General features: G+C 53.6%; 1 protein-coding gene across 1 annotated transcript in view; it reads right to left on the reverse strand.

Annotated features, from left to right (window-relative positions):
- Nucleotides 1-932: 932 nt before the first annotated feature.
- The window catches only part of CACNG2 (calcium voltage-gated channel auxiliary subunit gamma 2), a 109,647-nt gene continuing 84,454 nt past the window's right edge, over nt 933-26,125 (reverse strand). Inside the window, exons 2-4 of the mRNA XM_032416307.1 lie at nt 14,323-14,406; nt 2,674-2,814; nt 933-1,559 (exon numbers count right to left, since the gene is read on the reverse strand). Coding sequence (XP_032272198.1) covers nt 1,024-1,559; nt 2,674-2,814; nt 14,323-14,406 — 761 coding nt within the window. The 3' untranslated portion in view covers nt 933-1,023. The remainder of the gene's footprint in view (nt 1,560-2,673; nt 2,815-14,322; nt 14,407-26,125) is intronic.

Below are 26,125 nucleotides of genomic sequence, written 5' to 3' on the forward strand. Positions count from 1 at the left end.
GGAGAGCTGCTTTATATCCCCCCGGGGGGTGAGCATCTCCTGCTCCTGAGGGCAGGAGCTTGGGGTGGTGACCCCAAGAAGCTCACCCTGAGGATTCCAGGGTTTTGGGCATCTCGTAAGCCAACGGCAGCCATCCCCTCTCCTTCCCCTCCCTCAAGGCCTAGGAAGTCATCACAGTGGGTTAAGGACCATTAAGGACTGGGAACTTGGGGGCTGGGCAAGCCCCAAGTGCACCCCCCTCCAGGCACCTTTCGGACAGGAGGGACCAAGGACTCTAGGGTCACCTGGAGGCCTACAATTGCCCCATCGATGCCGCGTGGAGCCGGCTCTCAAGACTCGGAGCTTGCCCAGCGTTCCTGGGGCACCCATCCAGAGGCTCCAGGGACCTGGCAGTGACCGAGGGGCTCACCTGGCCCTGGGGCCCCTGAGTCTCCACCCCCCACTCGCCCAGGGAGGCAGAGCCCGCTTGGGGTTAAAAAGAACAGAAAAGTAACTCGCCCGCATTAAAACAAAAAGGAACATAAACCCCTGATAAATGCAGAGAACATTCCTCCTTCCTTTCTGCTCATTTTTTGCTTTAATGTTATCTTGGTTCCCTTTTATTTTTTCATTTAGATTGGTTTTTATTAAATGTTAAAATAATGGTACATGGGAAATCATGCATTTTCTTTTAGATTTATTGTCTATTTTTAATTTTTTAACCTCGCTCGCTTTTTTTTTTTAAGTTTGTTTTTCTTTCCCTCGGTTAATATTTTTTTTTGTCACATTTCCTGTCGTTTTGCTTCTTTGTTCCTCTTATATTTTGTTCTTTTTTTTTAAATTTGCTTGTTATGTTTTTCTCTTTTTTTTTGTTTTTTGTTTTGTTTTTTTTGTTTTTTTTTTTTGCTTTTTGAAGGGTCCCCCCCCCCCCCAGGGGATGGGTGGGTTCCCCCCCCCCCCCCCCCCCCCACCTCGGGGGGGGGGCCCACGCGAGGGGGGATGCTGCGCGGCCCTCCTGCGGCGCCGCCAGGCCCCCCGCGGGCTTCATACGGGGGTGGTCCGGCGGTTGGCTGTGTTGGAGTGGAGAGAGTCTTTGTTCTCTTTCTGGATACAGTTGTGGACTTGGAGGAAGCTGTTATCCCTGTCGGAGTTGTAGGTGGCGGTGGGCGTGGTGGCGGCCTTCAGGGGGTCCCTGCTGAGGGTGTACATGGAGATCTCCGTGGACGGCAGGGTGTTGAAGCCCTTGATGCCCACGGGGGAGGCGTCCCTGGAGTGTGAGGGCTCGGTGGAGCGGGAGCTGGAGCGGCTGCGGCGCTGGTAACGATAGCGGTAGCTGGGGATGCGGGTGATGGCCGAGGCCTGGAGGTAGTCCGTGGCGCGGGCCGTGGCCCGCAGCTGTTTGTGCCGGTCGATAAACATGTGCACGGCCAGCACCCCGACCATCTCGGCGATGATGAAGGACAGGGCCCCGAAGTAGAAGGACCAGCCGTACGAGTAACTGTTCTTCTTGGAGTCGCTCTTGGAGGGGTCTCCAGCATTGGCAGATATGTACACTATGATGCCGATGATGTTACTCAGACCTGCCGGGCACAGGGCGGGTGCGGGGTGGGGGTGGGGGGGATCGGAGAGAGGCGTGGTTAGTTCTCAGCGCCGTGTCAGGCCCTGGGCAGGACTAACAGACAGGGGCAGCCACATGGGCCCTCGTGGCCGGTTCTGGAGAGGGCTAGTGGCAAGCATGGCCTAAATATTGGATCATGCCATTGGAGGGAGCGACAAAGGGGAGGGCTGATGGAAACAAAGCTAGGGGAGGAGAGGAGAGGAGAGGGAGGCATTCTACCACCATGCGTGGACTACTAATAAGAGGTACTGTTTCTTGAGCGTTTGCTACCCGCCTTCGCTGTGCGGTGCTGTTCTGGGGGTTTGCAAAGGAGGAAATGGATTGCAGAGAGGTTAAGTAACTTGCTCAAGGCTGCACTGAGGTTTGAAGCTGGTATAGCAGGGGGTTGGCACTGGATCCTGGAGCCAGACTGCCTGGATTCAAAGCCTTTGGCAAGGTGACCTGAGTCAGAGTTTGTAGACCTGTAAAGTGTGTGTGTGTGTGTGTGTGTGTGTGTGTGTGGTGTGTGTGTGTGTGTGTGTGTGTGGTCGGGCGGGGGGTGATAGGACTCCCTCTTGCAGGGCCATGGAGAGGATTGAATGAATTAGCACATGTGGAGCTGTTGGGGGCCGGGGTGTGGTAAGTATGGCCATAGGCTTTTTCTGGCATCTGAAGCAATGTGACTTGTCCTGTAACAGGTTTTAAGTGCCTGTGTGTGGTTTTAGGTGCCTGCCTGCCTGCTCCCCCTGGGGTGGGACAGTGAGGGGACAGGGCAGTGAGGATAGGCCCCGTATTCTGCGAGAGACCTGGGATTCGGACCCTTTTCTAAAAGGTGGGAGGGAGATGGGCCCTTGGGCTGAGAGACAGGGTCGGGGGATGTTCCTGGAGGACTCAGCCGGGGGCTTGGATGTTACTATGGGGCAGGAGCCCCAGCACAACCTGCCTTCCCTATGACATGACCTGTTGCAAGTCCTGGAGATTTCCTCTTCTCCCTCCCTCCTGTCTTTGTCAGGTCCTCCCAAGCCACTGAGCACCCAAACCTCGGCCTTCCCCCCACAGGCAGGCCCGGGTTCTGGCTGCCCAGCTCAGGCCATTACCTGCAGACACGAAGAAGATGCCGGCACTCAGGATGATGTTGTGTCGAGTCTTGTAGAACTCGCTGGCTGCGATGCAGAGTCCACCCATGAAGAGCAGAATCACACTCAGGATCGGGAAAATGCTCGAGGCCCTCACGGCCCCTGAGGAACACGGTGGGGGGGGGGGGTCAGTGAGAGAGAGAATGGCACAGCTGTGAGCCAGAGGGACGCATGGGGGAGAGAGTGGCCCACGGGAGTGGGTGTTTCGTGGACATGGGGCCACGGTCAAGTTTGCTTAGCGGGGGAGGGAGGGGGAACAAGCCAGTGTCCACCTCGTAGCCCTTCAGGGGCTCCTGTCTGCCTACAGGACCAAACGCCAGTGCCTCATGAGGCCCACAGGGCCCCATGTGACTTGGTCTCAGCCCACCTCCAGCCTCATGCCTCCTGGTCCCCGCTCCTGGTCCCCATGTCCCCTCTGGTCTAGCCACAGCAAACTTCCCATGTCATGTCATTGCATGCTTCTGACTTTTGACATACTGACCTTTCTTACTAGAATGCTTTTCCTGCTCTTTCTGACTCAGCTAACTTCTATCCATCCATCAAAACTCAACTCAAACTCGCCTCCTCTGTCAAGCCTTCCCTGACTTGCTTAAGCAAAGCGATCCGTCCCTTCCTGTGTGCTGGGGCCCCTGGGGCAGCGTGTTATGGTGGTGAAGGAGCCACATGGCCTGGATCTGAATCTGGCTTTAGCATGTATTAGCTGCATAGGGTGGGGCGAATTGTCTCTCTGTGCCTCAATTTCCTCATCTGTAAAATGGGGATGGTCATAGTGCCTGCCTCCTCAGACTGCCATGAGGATTAAATGAGCTGATTCTGATAATGCACTTGGATAAGTCTCTGAGGACATGTAGTAAAGGCTGGATAAAGGATAGTTAGTATAGGAAAAACTTGTTTCTATATATGCTTCCACAAGCCGTGTGGTCCCATGAAGGCGAGAACTGTGGCTATTTGTTTTTGTTTTTTTTTTTGTAGTTAGCTCTCTTTTTAATCTCTCTGTCCCTACCACCTCAGTGGGTGCTGGAGACACCGCAGGTCCCCAGTGCAGGCTCACTGAGTGAATAAACGTGGTGAGGCGGTCCAGACAGAGGAAGAAGCAGACATGTTGCCAAGAAAAGAACAAGTGAAAAACAAAAACCCCAAAAAAATGCCTTCAGGATAAAGTGAGAAGGAACGACCGACAAACAGGCACAAGAACAGAACACCCTCAGGAACATTTTACTTCTGCATGTGGGAGGACGGGAGGGCAGAGGGACGCAGCTGGCCGGTGGTGGTTGGGGGGGGGCAGGCCAGACCAACAGGGGGCGCATGTGGGGGGGCAGTGTCCGGATGGGGACCCAGAGGTGCCGGGTCCTCCACAAAGTGTCTCTGGAGAGTACAATAGTCTTTCTCTCCAGATTCAAATAAGGCGGTGGTGACCTCAGGGCTTGAGTCCCTGTCCTGGGAGCTGTGGGCCAGGTAGGAGGCAGAGCGTCTGGAGGCTCCTGGGAGGGAAAGGAGGATTTCTTTACATGTCTGGGTTGTTTAAGTGGCTTCTGAGGAAGTTTAGGGCCCCTTGGCTCAGCCAGGGGTGAGCCGGAGTGGTTGGTTGGCTGGGGATGTGCATTTTGGAGAGGAAGTCGCCAGGAGTAGAGTTTCCCCTCGCTCCCCATCCCTTCTGGTGGTAGTGTGGCCGCAGAAATCTGTGGAGAAGGGAGTTTTTCTGTATAGAACTTGAGGAATTTTTCCAAGAGGATTTTAGGCAGTTGGCTGTGATGTGTGATATAAAACTCCTCCTCTCTCTTCCCCCTGGATCTTCAGGAAGTCTACACAGCTTACTGAGGCTGTTGGGTGAATGGATTATTTTAGGGGGACTTGAAGAAGGGTGAATCTGAACTAGGGGCCAGAGGATGAGGCAAGCAGGGGGAGCAGCTGGGTTACTGGGCAATCGGGCTCTCCTCTCCCATAAGCAGGGACGGACCGCCTCCCCCCAGATCTGAGTGGACATTCCCCCCGTGCAAGCCATTTTAAGATAACTGTTGTGTCCCCAGCCCGATCCCCCAGCCCCCACACCCCTACACATGCATACATGATGCCTGGACATGCACACTCAGTGCTGCCTGAATCCTCTTCTTTGTAAGCACCTGGGGATAGGAAAGCTTATTGAAGACTCAGGAGAGAAGAGAGAATCTTTGATAAGCACCTACTCTGTGTCGAGTCGTGAAAGAGTACCTAACATACATTCTCTAATGTAATCCTTATAACAGCCCTGGGGGCTGTGTTTTTTAGCTCCAGTTTATAGACAAGAAAACTGAAGTTCAGAGAGGCAAAGTAACTTGCCCAAGACAGCCCAGCTCATGAGTCAGGATTCAAGTTCAGATCAGCCCCACTTTTGGACCACCCTGTACTCTCCCTATGGGGCTTCCAAGGAGCCTGGAAGGGTGCTGCAGAGTACAGAGTTCTGGGTTTGGGGTCCCAGCTGTGCCACTCACGTGCTGTGTGGCTGAGACAGGCATCTCGCCCCCTCTGGTTTCCCCATGTGTAAAAGTGGGGGTGGACCGTTGGATGATTTCTCATGCTTCTGCCCTCTCCGTGTGGGGATGTGATGTCTGACCAGCTGGGAATAGAGGGTGACAGCAAAAAGGGGGAAAGACAGGTTGGTGTGACTTCCGAGAGGGGCAGCCGCTGTGGCTCAGAGGAGCAGAGCCAGGGAGGAAGCTCTCCAGTCTTTTCCCTCCGAGAAAGCGGTGCTTCCTGCCCACCGTATGCCCACATTTGGCAAACCCAGCCTGCACCCTCAGAGCAAATGCCTCCCAGGCAGCCGGGGCTTGATGGCGTCGGCTCAGCCTGCCGGCAGCACCCGGATATCCCAACTTAGACTTCCAGACAGCAGAGAGAGGGAGCACCAGCTGTGGAGGGAGCTGGGATGCTGTGTGCGCAGTCGTGTGTGTATGTGTGTGTGTGTGCGTGCGCGCACGGACACGTGTGCAAAGACAAGATGGAAGGAGGCTGGAGCGAGAGGTCTGCTGTTGCAGCCCCAGAGAGTAATGGGACCACTTCAGAAGGTCCCAAGCAGCTTATGATGTGCTCTAGAGCGGGGTAACCAGCGGGCGGTACAAACACTAGCCTCTCTCGGAAGAGGTTTGCCCAGGACGGAGGTGACAGGGGACAGCCAGTAAACAGCACCTTGCCTAGGGAGGCTGAAGTTTGCAGGACCCAGATTCAGGCTGGGCAGGAAGTGACTTCAGAGCAAGCAGGGGCTCCTACATTGGAGAAGTTTCTCGAAGGAGGTCGTTCTGGCTGGGTGGTGTCATAGGCAGAGTGGGGATTTGGGGGTGCCCCTGAGTTCTTACCCTGGCTTTGTCACTCCTTCACAGCGTGGCCGAGGGCAAGGGTCTTTACCTCTCTGGGTCTGTTTCTGCATCCTGCAGAATGGGAAAAAGGAACCCTACCATCCAGCTTACGGGAATGTAAGGCCCTGCTGCTCGTTGGGGGTGGGGGGTAGTCGGAGGGCCAGCAGCCCAGGAAGCATCATGGGAAGTTTGTTAGAACTGCAGGGTCTCAGGCCTCACTCTGCAGCTGTTAGAATCTACATTTTAAGAAAAGTGTGTAACCCAAGTCGTATGCACACGAAAGTTTGAGAAGCGCTGTTGTCAAGATTAAATTGGATCCTATCTGTGCTGGTTCTACCCTGGAAAGTGTATAGTAAAAGGTACGATATTTATTACTTCTATTGATTCCCCCCCTCCTTCATCCAGATACTACTTTTCCATGAATTGTCTTGATTCCCACCGAAGCTAGTGTGGTGTCAGTGCTGAAATCTGTCATGAGGAGCAGAAGGTATCTGATTTATTCAATGAATAAATATTTATTGATCTCCTACGAGTAAGCATATGGAACCACGCAGTACGTACCAACATTTATGGAGCTCTTCCTATGTGCCAGGCCCCATCCTGGCACGTGGATAAACCCACTGAAACCTCAGACCAACCCCACGAAGCAGTGGCCTTGGCTTCATGGAGATTACAGATACCTAAAGCTGGTATTGGCAAACTTTTTCTGTCAAAAGACGGATAGTAGCTATTTCTGGCTTTGCGAGCCATATGTTCTCTACTGCAACTACCCCACTTAGCTGTTGTAGCATGAAAACAGCCTTAGGCAATATGTAAACAAAAGAGTGTGGTCCTTTTCCAATAAAACTTTATTTGCAAAAACAGTTGGTGGGCCAGATTTGGCCTACGAGCTGCAGTTTGGCCCTTCCTGGCTGAGCATGTAATATGCTGTACCGGGGAAAGGCCACAGGGTCCAGGGTGGGGAGATGCTTTGCTTTAGATTAGCTGTGAGTTCAGTGAGTAAATACGGACTGAGTGCCCGCCACGGTGCCAGGTTCCAGGCTGGGCATGGGAGAGCTAGGGGTTCAAAAACAGGCCTGGTCCATGTTTTTATGGGGCTTAGGTTCTCATGAAGGAGATGTACGTCACCAGATAATAGTACAGATAAACATATAATTATCAACCAGGATAAAGTGCTATGAGTTGGAAGGTATCCATATGGCACTATGAAGCCAAGTGATGGGCTAATGTCACATGTAGATGGCTAATGTTCATTGAGTGTTTAGTGTACGCTGGGACTGTTCTAAGCACTGTACGTATATTAACTCGTCAGTTCTCCCTACAACTCTGCAAAGTAAGTATTGGAATTACCCCCTCAGACAGCAGCTAAAACTGAGGCACAGAGAGGTTAAGCCATTTCTCTGAGTCCACCCAGCAAGGAAGTGGAGAAGCTGGATTTTGAACCCAGGCGGTCTGCCTCTAGGGTCTGGGGGTCTGACCACTGCACTCCCCGGCTCTCGGGCCTGTGCTTCCTGCCCCTCTGAGCTCATGTGGGGATCAAGGAGGGCTTCCCGGAGGGAATGATGTTGGAGCTAGCATCTGATGGATAAGGAGAAGCCAACAGGGCAGAAAAGAGACAGGGTGTGGAGTGTTCCAGGGAGAGGAAGCAGCGTGAGCTGAGCTGGAGAAAGAATCCTTGCTCGGGGAACTGGAAGACCCGTGCTGTCTCTGATGGTCCTGTGTGCCCAGACCTCCCCTCAGGGGCCACTCAGCCAGGCCAGGGCACCGTCCTATCTATTCCCTGTGTCACTTGTGGCCTTCGATCAGAATGGTTGCTGTTACCAGGTGTACAGAGGATGGGCTCCCGATTTCCTGGGCGTGGTGTTCAACTCTTAATGTTTGCTATCCCACTTGGGATTTGGCCCATTCGTACAGGACAGGATCGCCCAGGACAAGATCGCCCAGGAGTGGCTCAGGAGGAACTTCTAAGCTCTTGGGCATCTCTCCCTCGCTCCCCTCCACGCTGTGCTGGATGGGGTGGCCAGGACCACGGACGTCTATGTGAGCATGCGTGTATGAATGTGAGAGAGTGGGGGGAGAGGGGGAGGGAGCACAGGGGAAGGAGGAGGAGGGAGGAGGTGTTCCTGGAGGAGACCATCCTCAGGGAAGGAGGAAGAGGAAGGGCAAGACGGCGGATGAGGGGAGAGAGAGGAGTCAAGAGTGGTGGTTAAGAGTCTGGGCTCCACACGTGGCCTCCTTGGGGCTCCAGCCCGCCCCCCCCCCACTGGAAGGGTAGCCTCTGTGCCTCCCCTTTCTCGTCTGTGTAATGGGGACACCGACAGGACTTACCTCCCAGGGTGTTGTGAAGGGGAACGCAGATAACGCCTAAAGTAGTTAAGTGTGCTGTATAGAATGACATAGGAAAAGAATTCTGGAAGCTCTGTGAGCTTCCTTGGGGAGTGCCATCTGCGCAGGCGCCAGAGGCTGTCCCATTCCCTGTTGTGCCCCGGGCTGCCGATCAGCGGCACCAAGTCGGGAGGGAGGCGGCCCTCCTGAGCCTCGGTTGTCCCCCTGCCGTAGGGAGATCGTGAGCACACCCAGCTCACAGCCTGCGATGAGAGTCATGAGTCAAGACATTTTAAGCAATTACGACAGCGCCTGGTCTGCGCCGAGCGCCAGGAAATGTTAGTTCTCATCGTGGCAGAAGGGACCGGTGCAGTTTCTCAGGGGCCCGGGGTTCCCTAGGCTGGTGCTTATCCCAGGGCCGGTTGTGAGTCAGGACCAGGTGGTGAAGTCAGCCTGCTGGGTGCAACCAGCACTTAAAGAAATGAACCAGTTCCGAACTGAGAGTGTCACCGTGTGCGGCTTGCAAGGGGTTGGCCCTGTTTGCAGAAACGTTTGCTCTGGTTGCATGGATGTGAGTGAGAAAGGGTGGCAGCTTCGGATGTTTCCAAATCACACTGTGGCCCCTGGGAAATACCGACTCCCATCTCCTGGACACACATACACACACACACACCCCCTGCAGGGACCCACAGACACAAGCAACCATGCACTTACATGTTCAGACAGACGCTCAGATGCATGGACACACAGGCACCAAACGACACAGAACACAGCAGACTCACCCCCTCGTGCATAAAGACAGACACACGGACGAACACTGGCAATCAAAGGAAGTCACACCCGGGTCACCACTGCCTCTGTCTTCACCTGCGCTCAAGCTTTGCTAAGGAGGGATAAGGATGGGGAAACACCAGAGCAGACACATTGGTGGCCCCCCAGAGCTTGCTGGGAAAACAGGTCTGGTCATCATTTGTTCCTGTGTAAGCTAGTGATGGGTGGGTGAGGGCCACACTGGCCACACCTTCATGGGGCCGAGATGTCAGGAGGCCCAGGATTCTGTGGTTCCAGAGAAGCCGTGGAACTCCTCAAATACCTATGGGGGTGAGGGTGGGGTAAGAGCATTCATTCATTCAATCATTCATTCCATCAGATATTGATTGGGTGCCTGCCTTCTCCCCTCAAGAGGCTCTGGATGATGCCCAAAAATTGGCCTGATGGTGTGAGAGCAAGTGAGTCCCACTTTCTTTGCCAGCCCAGGAGATGAGCTCTGTATTCCTGTCCAGCCATGTCCTTCTGGCATTCTCTCTCCTTCCTCTCAGCTCTAGATCCTCAGTCCAGCTGGTGGAATGAGGATGGTAGGGGTGACCTAGGCCACCTACTTGCCACCTTCCTCAGCCTCCTCTCCTGGGCCCTTCTCATCTTCCTGGCCTCTAAGCCTTGGCATCCTGGGGCTCAGACCCTGCCCTTCTTCTCTGCACCGCTGCCTTGGTCCATTCATCAAGTCTCGTGGCTTTAGATATCATCTGCCTGCTGACAACTGGCACACTCCTGTCTTGGGCCAGGACCTGTCCTGGGAGTCCCAGACTCCAGGGCATTTCCCCAGGGAGTCCCATAGGCCTCTCTGACTTAAGGTGGCTGACACTGAGCTTCCCATTCTCCCTAATCCCAGCCTTGGACTCAAACCCTGACTCCTTTCTTCCCTGGGAAATCCACATGCAGACTGTCTGGAAATCCTATCTGCAGGTCCTTGGGAATATTTTCCAGCTCTGACCCCTTCCCATCTCCTTCACTGCTTCTACCTTGGTTCAGGACACCTTCTCTTGTCTAGATTATTGCCAGCAGGCTCCTAACTGTTCTGCCTGCTTCTGCCCTTGCCCTATTTCAGTATCTTACGAATATAGCAACCAGAGGGTCCTGTAGAATGTGAGACCCTCCGATGGCTTTCTGCAATACCCAAGCCCTTTCTATGACCCGCAGGGGCCTCTGGGCCTCTCTGCATTGGCTCTTCCTTGGCTGTCCCTTGCTCGCTCTACTCTTGTCTTTCTGGCCTCAGACCTGTTCCTCAAACATTCCAGGCATGCTCCCGTCTCAGGGCCTTTGTACTTGCTGTTCCCTCTGCCTGGAACATTCTCCTCTTGGCTTTCCACATGGCTCCCTCTCACCTCCTTCAGACCTTTACTCAAACTTCACAAGGAGGATTTTATTGACCCCCATCCCCACCCTGGAATTTCCTATCCCCCATTCCTGCTGGATTTTTCTCCCTATCACTCCTCATAGTTTAACAGACTATATAATTAACTTGTTCATTTCATTTATTGTAGATTGCAGGTGCTGGGAGGGCCAGGTCTTTATTTTGTCTGCAGCCAAAAAGGACCCATGGCCCCCGGGTGGCTCAGATCTTTTCTGGCCTCCTGAGTACCAGGACGCTCAGCCCCACAGAGCCGAGGAGAAGACACTCAGAGGGTTTTTCGAGAGCTATGGCTCCGCCAGGCGAGGTCCACCATCCCACACTTCCACATGGTCAGGCCTCTGTCCATTCCAGAACAGTGCTGGCCCTGTGTCAGGCTCTCAGCAGATCCTGCCCTTTGGTTGAGCAAGGTCTGGTAGACTGTGTCCCTGACCTTGGTAAGAGCAGGAGCTCCAGCCGTCTTTCTGGGGCCCACCCTGCCTGTCCCACTGCCCCTCTGAGTCTGAGGCAGGCTGGGTGTGAACGGTCAAAGCCAGAGTGTCTCTCTTTGCTGAGCCCCTTTCCACCCCCTTAGGTCACCTGCCCCCACCCTGTCCCTCCTCACAGTTCTCTGCTGTCCTTTGGAAACCCAGCAGGGTCCTGTCCCGGGGCCCACCTCCAATGGCCTGGCCACCCCACTCCTCTCAGCCCTGTCTCCCAAACAGCCCCTCACTTCTCGCCATCCCCACAGCTAACACTCTGGTCCAACGGCCATAGCCTTTCATCAGGATGTCCAGGATATCCGCGACAGCCCCGACTGGCCTCCCTGCCTCCCCAGCCAGCAGCCAGAACTGACCTTCCAAATCAGTGTCCCCTGCTCGTGGTTCCCATCACACTTAGGATGAGATCCGATTTCTTCCCGACCTGACTGAGCTCCTCAGCTACCTCTCCGACCTCATGCTGTGGGATGCCCTCCATTCGTGCCCTGTACTCAGCCAGTCCGGCCTCCTGGCTGACCCCCAAACACCCCTTCTCTGCCCTGCCTTCGTAAGGCCTTTGCCCTTGCCAGTCCCTTCTCAGGGATGTGTTCCCCCAAATCCTCTTAGCTCCTTCCTTTTCTTCATTTAGAGAAGCTGTCCTCCCTCATCTAGGTGACACCCCCTGCCCTCCGCCCGCCCCCTCACAGCTCTGAAACCATCTGAGGGGCTTATTCCTGCTCCCGCTCCCCGCTTGCTCCCTTCCCTGGAATATCATGTTCACAGAGGGGCCAGCATGGTTTGTTCCACCCTTGGATCCCCTGTACTGAGACAACAGTGTCCTGCACGGAGTGAGAGCTTAGTGAATGTCTCGTTAGTAAATGAGTGAATGCTTCTAGAGGCCAAGTCTCATTCCTTCTGGAATGATGTCTGGTTTGGGTTAGGAGCCAGGCACTCTCAGCCCACATGCTTTCTTCTAACCCTGCCTGCGTCATGGCATACGTGCTACCTTCCTGGGACTTTCTAGACAGTGAGCCCCTCTCCTGCCCTCCCACGTGGCAGGCTCACAGTGAGGATGGGTGTAACAGACCCGAAATGGGAGCGGGCTCAGGCCCCGCCCACCGGCGGCAGCCCCGCCCACCTGCCTGCAGGAGACGTGCTCCCACCTCTGGGAGAAGCTCCATCCACCTCCCTGGGCCTTAGCTCCACCCACTTCAGTGGGCCCAGGATCCTTCTAGAAGAATGATCCCGGCCTTCCAGCTTCTCTAGCCAACCAGGTTAGGGCTTAATAAAAATGAGAGAATCTAATTAGGATTAGAATCTATTAGAGAATGATAGGAACTCACATCTTGCAACTTTCAAAAATTACCTTTGTTGTTTAGCCCAAGATTAGCATATTATAGATCAGGGGTCAGCAAACCATGCCAAATCCAGCCTGCTGCCTGTTTTTGTAAATGAAGTTAAGTTTTGGCCTTGGGTAGTTGGGAGAGAGGCTGTACGACCCACAAAGCCTGATATATTTACTGTCTGGCCCTCTATACAAAAAGTTTGCCAACTCTTGTTACAAATACTCAAAAAGATACTGTTGGATTAAGTAGGCTTAAATGAGAGCCTTGGAATCCTGCCCTGTTAACACCAGCAGTTCGAGTCTTTTGTCCAGGGACACCAAAATAAACCAAACACTCTAAGCATTTCTCTCTTTAATAATGAGGAGATGGAGGTATAGAGTAGGTAGAAATAGCCACTGAAGAATCCTATATCTGTCCTTTAGTTGACAGACAACATTTATGGAGCACCTGCTCTATTCCAGAAGCCGTTCGAGGCACAGCCATGAAGGAGACAAAGTTTCTGCGCACATCCCTTGGCGGCTAGCTGATTAAGTATTACATCCTCACTGTGCTCAACCAGTGGGGCTCCCGGTGTGAGACTGAGCTTTGGTCCCCCACTTCTGCCTCCACCGGCAGGCTGCATCTGTGCCATGCCCGTCTCCCAGGGCCAGCTGCCTGGGGCCACAGACGGCACCCCGTTCTTTGCCCTCGATTTCCTCAGCCTGCCCTTATGCCATCCCCACCCCCCCTCCTTCAAGAGCCCCAACATGGTAAGTGGGGGAGGACGATCAAACCGCCTTTTAGGAATTCCATTTAAGAGCAGTGTCTTTTGGGAATTCATAAAAGGAAATGATGAGCATTGTAAGATACTTTTCTCCCTTTAAAAAGAAATCTGTAAATTACATCGTGTTCCCTTCCTTTCCCCTCCTCGCTGCCTGGCTGACTTCATGTTCCGTGCGCTTTTCAATGAAACCAGGTGGATTCCAGGCTGACCCGGGAGTTGGCTTTGATGTGAGGAGTAGTTATTGAAAGAGACAGGGTGATCCATGTGATGAAATGCCTCCTACACTTTCCATAAAAGTGAACGGAGGGTGATGCTAGCCATTCTGCTGTGGGGGATGGGAAGGGAGGCATTAGCGGCCTCTGAGCAGCTGGGAAGGGCACTGGGGCAGCAGGTGGGCATGCTCCTTGGAAGAGAGCAAACCTCTTCTGGAAGAGCCTCCTGAGAGCCCGGAGCAGAGCTTTAAACCACTTCTGCTCAGGTGGCTTTGCTGTCCCAGGCGTCAAGGACCCTCAGCCCCTCTCCTGGAAATCCCTTTCTCAGGGAGCATTTTACCTTGTTAGTTTTTGCTGATTCTTGAGAAATTTTCTTTGGGACTCAAAATGCTCTCTCTGATAATATGCCTCAGGTGGATTTAAGGTCACAACGATTACCTCAGGATTTAACCTTGACTTGATCGTGGGGGAAGAAAAATAAATCTCACGTATTGTCTCAGGAGAAGTTCCAGTCTGACACTGCCTGATGAGTTTCTTCATTCAGTTATTCAAGAACTATTTACTGAGCACTTACTATGCGCAGGGCACTGGGCTGGGAATAAGAACAAGTGGACAGGATAAGGGAGGGTCCCAAGACCGCCAGGGAGATGTTTACACAAATAGACAAGGACCCCACAGCATGATAAAGGTGCTGTGCCCTGGGAACCCATGCGGGGGCACGGAGAACTTCCTGTAGGAGGTGATGTTTCAGCCTGCGACCTGGAGGATGCGTAGTGGTTTATCAGACAAAGGGGAGGGAAGAGGGTTGTAGGCAGAGGGAACAGCATGCATGAAGGTTTGGCCTCCGGACAGGAGGGAAGGAGGGAGGCTCAGCTTTTTCCTGCCCTCTGCTGAGACAGGGATCTCTAGATAGTCCTGGCCTTTGGTGCTCCGGAGGTTGGATGGACAGGACCCACCCCCAGAAGGGAGAAAAAATTGCATGCACTCACGGAGGAAGTATTCTGCTGTGTCAGCTTCGTAATCTGCATCCTCTGGGAAGTGATCGATTTGCTTGCAGAGACCTTTGAAGTTCCCTGGAAAACAAGAGGAGAAAGGACACTTGAAACATCAGAGTTTCCAGGGGCTCAGCACCCACCGCCTCTTGCTGATTTCTCGTTCTTCTGAAGCTGGCTCAGCCCTCTCCCTGGCCCCTGAAGGAAGGTATCGCTTTGTCTGTTTGGACATCTGCCTGGTGAATCAAAACACACACACCTGCGGTGCCGCGGAGAGGATCTAAGGCCTAAGACTTCAAAACCCAGCCTTCCATCCCTGCACTGAGGCTTCTGAAGATTAGCTGAAGCTTGGCGGGCAGCAGAGGTTTGGCTCGGGGCTGGGGACTGCCGCCCGAGGAGGAGGCTGATGAACGGGTCAGTCCATCCGCCTCTGTGCCCCGGCTCGGCTGGGAGTCATCTCGCGTTTTGCCTGGCAGAGAGCAGATCGCTCTGCAAAGAAGGCAGACCCCACGTGGATGCTGACAAACGTTCCCACGGCCCTTAAATGAGCTTGCAAAAGCGCCTTCCCCTCTGCCGTGCCTGGAATGCACTGCGCCCAGCCCCCAGCTGCGCTGAAATGCTCCCGGGCTGGGGGCAGGGAAGAGGTTGAGCCCCCTCTGGGGCTTGGGCCCTCTGCCAGGCTCATGAATTTGGCTCTACCATAGGCCTGTGAGGGGGGTATTATCTCCTCCATTATACAGAGGAAGAAACTGGGGCTCAGGGAGGCTACTTGATCCGAGTAAGTACTCATGGCCAGGAAATGATGGAAGCAGGGCTCAAATGGAGGCCTGTTGACTCTAAATCTTTCCTGGGGCGATGGCTGAGAAGGTGAACAGCGGCTCAGGTGAAAACCCAACGTCACAGCCGTCGCCCCCCCACCGCCCCCCACCGCCGCCCGGGCCAGCGACCACTAAGTGAATGAGCCAACTAGTGAATGTGATCTCCTTAAGGACCGATGCGTGGAATAGAGCTTGTGAGCGGCTCGGCTTCGTGACAGCAGAAACTTCCGTGTGTTTCACACACCGTTTACCCCCGGCACCAGCCCAGCTATAGCTCACGTCGGCGAACTTTCTCTGAATGCGCAAATAACCCACCCCGGGCTGGGAGACGTGGCAGCTCCCGTGGCTGGGCTGCCCGTGGCTGGCACGTCGGGAAAAGTGCTTGGGGGCATCCTTGTGAGGGAGAATTAGACGCTGACTATATTCAGCCACTGACATTTGGGATTTTTCTGTGACAGGAGCTAATAACCTAATTAATATAGTCCTCAGTATGTGTTAGCAATTTATTTTCCTATAGAGTGCTGAGCCTCCAGTAGGTTTTCTTGTGTCCTATAGATATTATTTAGGAATTTTAAGGCATTCTTACATGTCGTGTACACCTGGTTATATAGGATACAGGTGTACGTACATAAAGATAGGCGTTTTAGACATTTCTACCTCTTATATGTTACAGAGAAGGTGGTTGACCCCCCATTCGCTGTCTCTGCACCAAATTCACCCCCTTTCCTGACTTCTGCAAGAAAAACCATTCTCCAGAGCATATGGGGACTTCTGGTAACATCACTGAAGCTTGGTGGGGTCTTGGGAGCACAAAGGTTCACTGGAAATGCTCCCCTGGGGCTTGCTTCCTGTCTAAGTGTTCTGGGCGCTTCCTCTTCTTGCTCACCCACCCCACCTCTCCGCCCTGCCCTGGAGAATTCACAGGGGTCCCTCTAGGACTTCTCCCCTCGTCCCACCACACGCCCTTCTCTCCTGAGAAGTCTTCGTTTCCGCTGCTAAGAGGCTAAAATATCCTCCCTATTGTTCAAATGACAAATCAGTGTATTTGCGAAGCACTTTCATTTTCTCTCAATTCAATCTGACAGATACTTTGTCGGTGCCAGCCCGGTGCCGGGCATCTTTATAAGGGCTCCGTGCGGGCGGTGAGGTGTAGAGCACGGTGCCGACGTGCCCCGAGGCTCCTCACAAATCCGGGACAGTGCGCAACCCCAGACCAAGGGCTCGTGAGTGGTGCCTCCACGTCTCTCTTCTAAGGGCCCCGCGCTTCGTGCTGGCGGCCCGCACCCATACCTTGCAGCCTCACCTCTCCTCTGCACGAGCCGCGCCCAGTCCTTCTCAGACCCTGGGCTCCCCGTGCGGTGCCCGGCACAGAGCAAGGGCTCAAGAGATGCTCTGGGGAGGCTGTGTGAAGTCACCAGTGGCCCAGTCTCTCCTGTGAGGGCCAGACCTGGTATCCGCTGTCTATCTGGTATGTCCTGGTAGATGTGTTCAAGGCGCTGTACGTTCAGCAGGTCCAAACCTGAACTCGGGATCTTTCTCCCTCCAGCCGGTGGCCTTATGGAGGCACCGACCAGCTCAGGGAATGTCTGTCCGTCGCTGCCTGTGCAAGGCTGAGCCCACCTGTCACTGCCGACCTCTCCTCCTCCTCTCTGCAGGCTCCATCCCTCACGACGTCAGTCCTGTCTGTGCTAGCTCTTGGGAGCTCTCAAAACGGTCAGTTTCTCGCTGTTGGCAGCAACACCCACGGCCAGGCCACCATCCTGGCTTCCCTGCATGACTGCCGTGGCCTCCCCACTGGTCATTTTGCACCCACCTTTATCCCTCCCTACAGAGTAATCATAGAGATCCTTTGAAAATGCCAATCTGGTCAAGCCGCCTCTAGCTGGAAACACTCAACAGCTTCCCAGGGCTCTAGGGAAAGCTCAGCATCCTTAAGAGGCTTGACCCTGACCTCTGCCTGGTCTTATTTCCCGCCTACCTCCCTGTGTCTGCGCACAGGCCATCTCAGCCGTCCTTCATGCATGCTCCCTCCTACCACAGGACCTTTGCACGTGCTGGTCTGGCTGCCCGAGCCCCCACCACATCCTTCGTTGTCTCCTTCCCTCAGCCTCCCCCTGCCCCCCTGCACTGTGCTGGTGGGGTATCTGCTGCTCTGCTGTCCATTCTGTGTTGGGGGTGAGATGTTAAGGCGAGTGATGGTGGTGGGACTGTTCTAGTAGAGGGGGAAGACGTGATGACCTGAGAGAGGAGGGAGCAATGCAGGAGCAACGTGAGAGGGGGATGAGGTCCAGGACACAAGTGCAAGCGTGGCTTCATATGGTGGTGTGTCTGCTGCAGCAGGAGGGAAGGTGTCCCTTGTGGGTGCAGGTGCAGGGGATGAGTAGACATGGTGGGAGCCCTGATACTTCTCTTCTGGTTGTTTCCATTTTTTTGATGAGATGGGAAGCAGGATCATGACCGGAGCACGAGGAAGGGGAAGCAGGGTTGGAGATTTGAGAATAGAGGAAGGGAGTGAGATTTTTCTCCATGAGACGGGGAGAGAGAATGGACCAGGCCGGAGACATGAAGCATGTGTGTCTGGGCCTTGAAGGTCCCTTTGAGATTCTGTGGTTTTCTCCGGCTACAATTAGGGTGTGGCTGAGTCTGGCTGGAGGGTCGCCTTTAACCAGGGTGGGGGTCTGTGTGATGAGCATGAGCGCAGGGGTAGGGGAGGCAGTAATTATAAAGATGGGTCAGACTCTAAGCTGGGGAAGGGGGCAGTGGAGAGGTGGTGGGGTCAATGCATTGGAAGCCTAGAGTGGGGAGTCAAGGAATGTCGGAGCGGGGGGCTCATGGGAGTGAGCTGGAAGGCTGGGGCATGGGAGTCAGAAAGCGGGTGCTAAGGATTGAGATTGTTGACGGGTGTGGTGATTGGTCATGTCAGGGTCAAGGATAAGACCATGAACTGGGTTGGCTCAGGTCAGATGGAGGTAGGGATGACATTCAAAGTATCTAGCAACCGGAAAGGTCATCCCAATTAACACAGAAGACAAAAACTAAACATTCACTTTTACTTTCTACATGCAATCAAGTATGTATTAGGAAACCACTTACCAAGTTAAAGTTGATATGCAAAGGATTCATCACATTATTCTGATGAACCCCAAATCATCGGTTGGTTTTTAGAAACTATTTGTGTGAGGCCCTTTCAAGCTGAATGATGGCCCTGTCTGGACCATGGTTTGACACAGGGAACCATACCAGAAGCTTGCAACACTTCTCTGTTAGAGTAAGACTTGTTTCATCTCAGTGAGTACAGAATTCTCTCCTACACTGTCCCGTGCCATACCCTTCTCCCAGAAGGTAGCCCTCCATCCTGGGCAACCCTGGAGGTGGGGAGGGATGCTCCTGGGGATGGTGGAGTGGGGGGTGGGGAGGAGAAAAGCGGGTACCTCAGAGGTAGTTCTGTCCTGGGTGGTGGTGTGCGCCCAGCCTGGCCCAGCCACTCTAGCTGTGTAAGGTTCTGTGCTTCTGGGGCCCTGGCCCACCCCCGCGGAGGCAGATGTGCCTGGGCTGGGCCCACAGCTTGGAGAGCTGCAGGGCCTGGGGCACAGAGGAGATGGGGCCTCAGTCCTGGCCCCTCCCTGCCCTGTCTGCCACAGCCGGCAGCCACCCCTGCCCAGCCCTCTTCCTGCACTTTGTGGGGCTGATTGGTACGCGGGATTTCAGCAGTTAACGCCGGCGAGGCAGGACTGATACGTGCTGGCTGAGCAAGGTGGGCAAGGCCAGGTACCGGAGGTGCTGTCTGCCCGATTGTGAAATCCAAGACGGCTGCACGGTGGCCTTGGAGAATGAGGCAGGCCAATGCTTCTTCACTCCTCCAAGAATGAGGGGGATGCCCACGTTGAGAATGGGCAGGAAACAGTCAGGGAAGAGAAGGCTGGGTGAGTTTCAGAGAGGCAGGGCTTTAGGGAAGAGGCAGTGAGGAGCAGGGAGGGTCCTACTTCCTCAGGGGTGTGGGCGATAAAACACCCCCTGTGAAGGATCACAAGGGGGTAGTGTCCTCAAGGGACAGCCAGGTTTCTATCAGAGCGAGCAGAAAAGAGGTTAGGAACATGGGGAGTTTGCTGACATCTGGACAAAATGCTGGGGAGCCCAGGCAAGGATTTGGAATGCTGGGGGAGTTGGCGATTGGGTCAGATTGGGAGGTGAGCCGAGCCCTGAAGGACACATGACTGGTAGTGAGGTAAGCCAGGGTCATGATGGGATCGGTCCCATAGTCCCTGAGGCTGATGGTGGCAGTGAAGTGGTGAGGATGGGCTAGAGGCATAAGGGGTCTCCAGGAGCCCTTGGAGCTCTGTGGCCATGGACTCAGTCCGAATAAAGTGGTGCCGAGGTTCATGAAGGGGAGGTGGTACAGTGGCATTCAATCACTTTTGCCAGAGTTTAAATTTGGCAGAACATCTGTGGGACATCCCAACAGTCAGTGAAGAGTGTGTAATCTTGCTTTCCTGATGCCAGCCTAGAGTTCTGCTGTATTTCTTTCTGGTTGGTGGTCATCAAGCCCAGGGGCTGATATGGCTTCAGGCACAGATGGATCTAGGTGCTCAAAAATCTGGTATCTCTCTCCATCTCTGGTTTTCCTCTCAGTTGGCTTCATCCTTAGGCAGGCTTTCTCCCCCCACGTAGGGACTAAGGGCTGCCCAAGTGCCTGGCACTGGGGTGGGTGGAGGGAAATCTAACCTGATCCCTGTCCTTCGGGGGCTCACAGTCCGGGGGGGAGGGGGGAAAGACAGACAGCGCAGAATTTAGTAGAATGTAATGATACTATCTTAGAGAATGCACAGGGCCTTATGGGAGCAGAGTTGTTCAGCCAACATTTGTGTGGCACTGACTATATGTCATGCTCTCTGCAACCTGCTGAGGACACAGGAAAAAATATACCTTCTGTCCCCAAGGAACTTGCAGTTTGTGGTGGGAGGTGGATGGCGGGTGCTGTGGTGCAGCGGGATATGTGCTGTGCCAAAGCAGAGCGTGTCGGGGAGCACACAGGAGGGGTGCGTGTCCAGGTGTGTGCATGCGTGTCTCGGGGCATGATGAGGAAGTAGTGGGGGGTGAGAAGAGATTTCTAGGAAAGCGATCAGCAAAAGCGAAGGCAGGAAGTGCTGGGCACACAAGAGGGGACAAACTATCTCAGGGGCTCAGGGAAGGTCCCCCAGAGCAGAGTTGGGGTACAAGGAAGCCAGAAGGCCGAGGTGTGCTGGAGCAGGCTTGCACCAACTCCCGGGATCTGCTTGTGAGCGTCTCTTCCTAACTCACACAAGCCGCTGGACACCAGCCACGGTGGGAGGATGCACCGTGAGAATTGGCACATACTCTAAATCGAGGTCCCCTTTCCCTGCTCAGAGAGCCAGTTGTTAAATATTTGCCAGCATACCAGGGCATGAAGGGCAACCCGTGTGAGGGGCTGGCTGGTGCAGATACGTGATTCCGAGTGGGACCGGAGATTTACAAGATGGGTCCCACGTAGAGGCTCCCTGGACAAGGCTGAGGGTGGGAGATGGCTGGAGAGGGGCCAGGGGTCAGGTCCCCAGGGGCTTGTGGCCCAGGTTGAATGGAAGAGAGGGCATCTCACTTCACATCACAACTCAAAGCGTTGGCTTTGAACTATTAGAGGATGAGGATGTAGGGGGGACTCTCTCACCATGAATTATAAAGGATTATTCGGCCAAGGGGCCCAACAATCATGAAATCTCTACCGGACCCCCGCCCCAAAGGGCAGCAGTGCCCTGCCGATCCCAAAGCCAAATGACTGCAGGGCAAGCCGAGACAGAAAGGCCAAGGGCTGTGCCTTGGGCTGCCGCAGGTCTGCCTCCAGGAATCTGCCCTCAGACTGGAAATTTCAGCTTGCAGGTATTAAGTAATTTAAAGGAGGTTTCATCAGCTTTGTAAAAAGCACATTAATATCTCACAACACCAACTGCTGTCTCATTTCTTTGAGAAACAATAAGCTTTTCATAAACCTGGTCATTAGGGGCTGAACAGACGCTGTTTTATTTCCCACATATTCATGAGCTGAAGGAGCCGCGCGGAGCCGGGCGGGTGCACGGAGGGAGGGGGTGAGGCAGCCGCAGGAGGCTGGCTAAGTAATTTTTTAAGTGAAGCAAATGAAGGGTTTGGTGGGAGCTGCTTTCTCTGTATTTTAAACCTTTTCTGCTCCTGGCTTTTTGCTTTGCTGGCAGGGCCCTCCCTGCCGGCGGGGATTCAGGAGACCTCGGGGCTGGTGGGCAGTGCGGGGCTCCTCCCTGGCTGGAACCCCAGGCCCACGGCACAGCGCCGGCAACAGCTGGTGCTGGAGGGTTTGAAGCAGCCTGTGGGGTGGACTGTGAGTTCATTCGTGCGTCCATGCATTTATTGGATTGTTTGGAAAGCCTACTATGTGCTAGATCCCATGCAGGCACCGGGTGGGTGAGAATGGGGTAAGGTGTCTGGCTGCCTGCCTTCCTTCCTCGACTCTGCCCTTTCCATTTGGTCTTAATGCTCACCTCCCAGAGGTGCTGAGCACAGCAGTGAGTACTTGCTCCTATAACCTCCAGGTGTTTCCTGTCCTGATGCTTGTGCCCACAGCTACTCTGTAAGTTCTTTCCATGTGATGCGGGAGAAGAGACTGGACTCCAGACTCAGAAGGATCTCCCTTCTAAGCCCGGTTCTGCTACTATTCGCTGTGTGGACTGGAGCTAATTATGTGACCTCTCTGTGCCTCTGTTTCCTTAGCTGTACAATAGAGCTATTCATCCCTGCCGCGTGGGGGTGATTCTAAGGACTCAATGAAATAGCAGAAGTGAAATTTCCTAGTGTGGTTCCTAACCCAGAGCAGGCACTCAGTGAATGTAGTTTTTGCTCTTCAAATGATGCCTCTTTCAGGAAGCCTTTCTTGATTGCCCTGGACTGGAAAGACTCCTTCCCATCCAGATGGGCCTCTGCCTGCTTCTCAGATTTTAATGGGTATTGGAATCACCTGGGGTTCATGTTAAGCCAGATTCTAACTCAGTGGTTCTGGGGTGGGGCCTGAGACTCCTGTGCTCACAAGCTTCCAGGTGATGCTGAGGCTGCAGCATCCCCGTGGACCACACTTGGGGTTTGGTAGCGAGGCTTTCAAGCACTTTGTATCTGCTTTGATCACAGTCGGTGTTCTGGTATCATTGAGAACAAGTAGCTGCAAGTCTTGTAAGCTCCTAAGGGCAAAATTTCTTTCGAGAGCTCCCTGAATATACCCTATTTCCCTTGGTTCTAAGACGCTCACATGCACATTTGTGTTCGTGAAATTGGAATGTGTCTTATAATTGATGGGTTCATTTACTGCAGAGTGTTTCTTTTCTCCTGAAGAATCATTATTACATTGATGGTGTGTCTTAGAATTAATGATAAGGGCTGCATGACAAATGTTTATTGAACAAATGGACAAATAAATGAGTGTGTGTGTGTGTGTATGTGTGAACACACATGCCTGTGGGCAGGGAGTGTACTACACATTTCCATCCTGCTAAATGGGATGAACACTATCCCAACTATTAGAACCCCTGGGGCACCTGCATCTTTTGCACCTGTCTTATTAAAAGCCTGTTTGAGGGCGCCTAGGTGGCTCAGTTGGTTAAGCGACTGCCTTGCTCAGGTCATGATCCTGGAGTCCCGGGATGGAGTCCCGCATCAGGCTCCCTGCTCAGCAGGGAGTCTGCTTCTCCCTCTGACCCTCCCGCCTCTCATGTGCTCTCCCTCTCTCACTCTCTCAAATAAATGAATAAATAAAATCTTAAAAAAAAAAAAAGCCTATTTGACCACATGAAAATATGTGTATATCCCACGACCCAGCGATTTCTCTTAGAAATTTGCCTTGGAGAAACCCTTGCATGTAGGCACGGGGAGAGGGGTTATGAGAATGTTCCTAACGGCCCTGCTTTAACAGCAAAATGCCAACAACCCACATTTCTACTGTTGGAAGAATGATAACACCTCGGAGTATACTGATCAGACGGGGTATTATACAGCAGTGAAAACGAGTGGATCCCGGCTATCCATGTCGACACCGGCGAATCCCACCCACCTAACACTGAACTGAAAATCAAGCTGCAGAAACATATATAAAGTACGATTCTATTTTCACGAAGGCAAAAACTTGTACAAGCAGGCTGTAGATCGTTTAGGAATACACGTTTGGTAAAGCCTGGCCAGGCAACGACAGACCCAATTCAAGAGGGTGTGGACCCGAGGTGGGGGTGTGGGGGTGGCGGCAGGGAGGGCCCAGGATGCTCTAGCTCCTAACCTGGCGCTGAGTGCACAGGGGCTCATTTTATAGTTATTCTCTAGACCCGGCAGCGGCACAGTATCCTGGCACCGCGTTTCCTACGTCTGGCCACGTTTTACCCGCGCAGAGGACTTCCGGGGACCTGCAGGGCTCGCACGCACCGCTACGGGTGCCCACGTGACTGAGTTCTGACCAATGGGATGTAAGCGGAAGCGGTGGGCGGGACTTCCGGGAAAGGGCCTTGGGCGGGTAGGAAGCGCTCTCGACGGGCGCGTGGCACCGGGAGACCACCTTGGGGACGGAGAGCAGCAGCACGGTAGAATGAGCGCAAGGCCCCTGGGCCACGCCGCCACGGAGCCGCACCAGCCCTGGGCACCTTACCTCCGGAGCTGAGTGACGAGGGAGAAGTAGACCACCCTTTATAATTTTAGTTTAAAAAAGCCCTGGGAGCCAAGCCTACTCCTAATGAACATAGTCATTCACGTTAAAATAGTCTTTTCTCAGTCTGAAAAATTCTTAAAAAAAAAAAAGTCTTTTCTATGGATTTGGTACTAGACACAGTTTTAGAAGGCAGCTCGTTGAACCCTCCGTGCTTGCATATAGCAAGTGCTCGCTAAATATCTACAGAGTAATTGAACGAATGGCTGAATGAAGAGGTGTCTCAGTGTTTCTCAGCACGTCCTTGTTCAGATGAACTTCGCTCCTGACGGGGCCAGCTGTGGCGGTGGGTGAGGGAAGGAGGGGCATTGCGGTAAGTCGGCCTTGGACAAAGGGAGCGGGGAAGGAGGGGCTAGTTGGCGGGTTTGACCTCAGGCAGGAAGAATGTAACAGATGCTGGTGAAGACCAGCAGGCCTTATCCTTACAGACTGGTTTGGCGGGCGGGGTGCTGGAGGTGGTGGTCAGGGCCCTACACCGTGGACTGATACGGGCCTGACTTCACTAAGACAGAGGATGGGGGAGGATCTGGGTCCTGAACTTCAAGCGTCCTCATCCCAACTTTGTCCCCTCCCATCCATCTCTCCTCCCCCCAGGTTGACACTGGAGCAGGCCCCGGAGACAGGAAAACCTCCGAAATACTTCACAATGTGATGGAAAGCCTGCTCCAGAAGACGTTAAGGACCCTCCTCACAGGTAACGAAACAACCTAAAACGTACACCTGTGAAGTAGACCTGGGTGTCGTCATAGGCCATGAAGGAATCTTCCCGAAATACAGTTCAATTAGTTCATTTCCTACTATTAGGGAGGCAGGGAAGGTCAGTGGTTAGCCTGAGAGTCTGAAGACAGGCTGGGTTTGTATCCCAGTTATACCACTGGACCTCTCTGAACCTCAGTCTTATCTGTAAAATGGGGAGGCAGTGGGACCTGCCTGATAGCGTTGTGAGAATTGCCTGAAGTACTGTGTTGAGAGGGCTTAGCGCAGTTGTGGTCCTAGTGGATGCTAGGTAAGTGGTAGGTCTGTTGCCTTTGCTGGGCTCCATGCCGGGGGGCACAGATGGATCACAGGACAGGCCCTGCTCTCAGGAAGCTCACAGACTAGTCACAGAGAGTGGTGATTACACTCCCAAGATGTCAAGAGAGCTCCATGGTGGAGGCATGCCCAGGGAGTATGGGAACCTGATAGGCATAGATCCTATGAAACAGGATTGTTCAAATGATTCCATCAACCCCAGAGCCCCGGGAGCAGGTGGATAACGAATAAATACTGTCATGTGTCAACAGCTCTGTGTTCATCTTCAGAGGCCTTGTGGTGTAGTGGAGAGGTGGTCTTGCCACTTAGAGCACTCGAGTTTGAGCTCCCTTTCTGTCATTTGTTAGCCATGTGAGCTTGGGCAGGCTGTACATTTTTTGACTCATTTGGTATGTCGGCTAGTCCTCGAACTTTTACTGAGTGCCTACTAGGTTTGGTGGTTGAACTGGGCACCATAACAGAGAGGGGATTGATATGGCAGGATTCCCTGTCCCCAAGAACTGAGTCCAGGAGGCACCGGTACAAATAAATAACTTGTATGACTTTGGGATGGTGATGGCTGGCCCCTTGGAGAAGCTGCCATGAACCAGGCACTGCGCTGAGCACTTTACATTTAATCCTCAAAAAACCCTTTTATTTCCAGTTTAAAGGTTATGTGCCAATTTAAAGGCACAGAGGTGAAGGAATGCATCTGAGGCTTCACTGCCAGTGTGAGTGAAGGAGCTGAGATTTGACTCCAGGCAGTGGGTTTCTAGGCGATTCCTGTGTGATATTGCTATAGCAGAGCATGGGGACGCTGGAGGGTGGGCAGAAGGGTGCGTGGCTCAGTCAGGGTGGTGGTGGGTTGTCAGGAGGGCTTCCTGGAAGAAGCCCCATCTCAGATGAGCCGTGAGGGTAAGTAGAAATTGGCAGATGAAAGGCAGAGCAGGCAGATGCTAGGGAGAGGAGGAAGGGTTAACCAGAGACAGAGGACGGGATCCTGAGGCCAAGAGCCTTCGTCTGTCTGAAGGACAGATGGTTGTGCTGGATATAATCGTGTGTGTGTGTGTGTGTGTGTGTGTGTGTGTAACCAGTTGGGAGAGATAGTGGCTGCAGTCAGATTACTCAGGGCCTAATAAGCTATTCAAAGTATGAATTTAGGAGCCATGGGGAGCCACCAAAGGGGGGTTCATGTGACCAGACTTGTGCGTTAGGATGTTGGTGCTGGTGGCCAAGTGGGGAACGGGCAGAA

This window comes from Phoca vitulina, unplaced genomic scaffold (genome assembly GCF_004348235.1).
Source record: "Phoca vitulina isolate PV1807 unplaced genomic scaffold, GSC_HSeal_1.0 scaffold19, whole genome shotgun sequence".
Taxonomy (NCBI): Eukaryota; Metazoa; Chordata; class Mammalia; order Carnivora; family Phocidae; genus Phoca; species Phoca vitulina.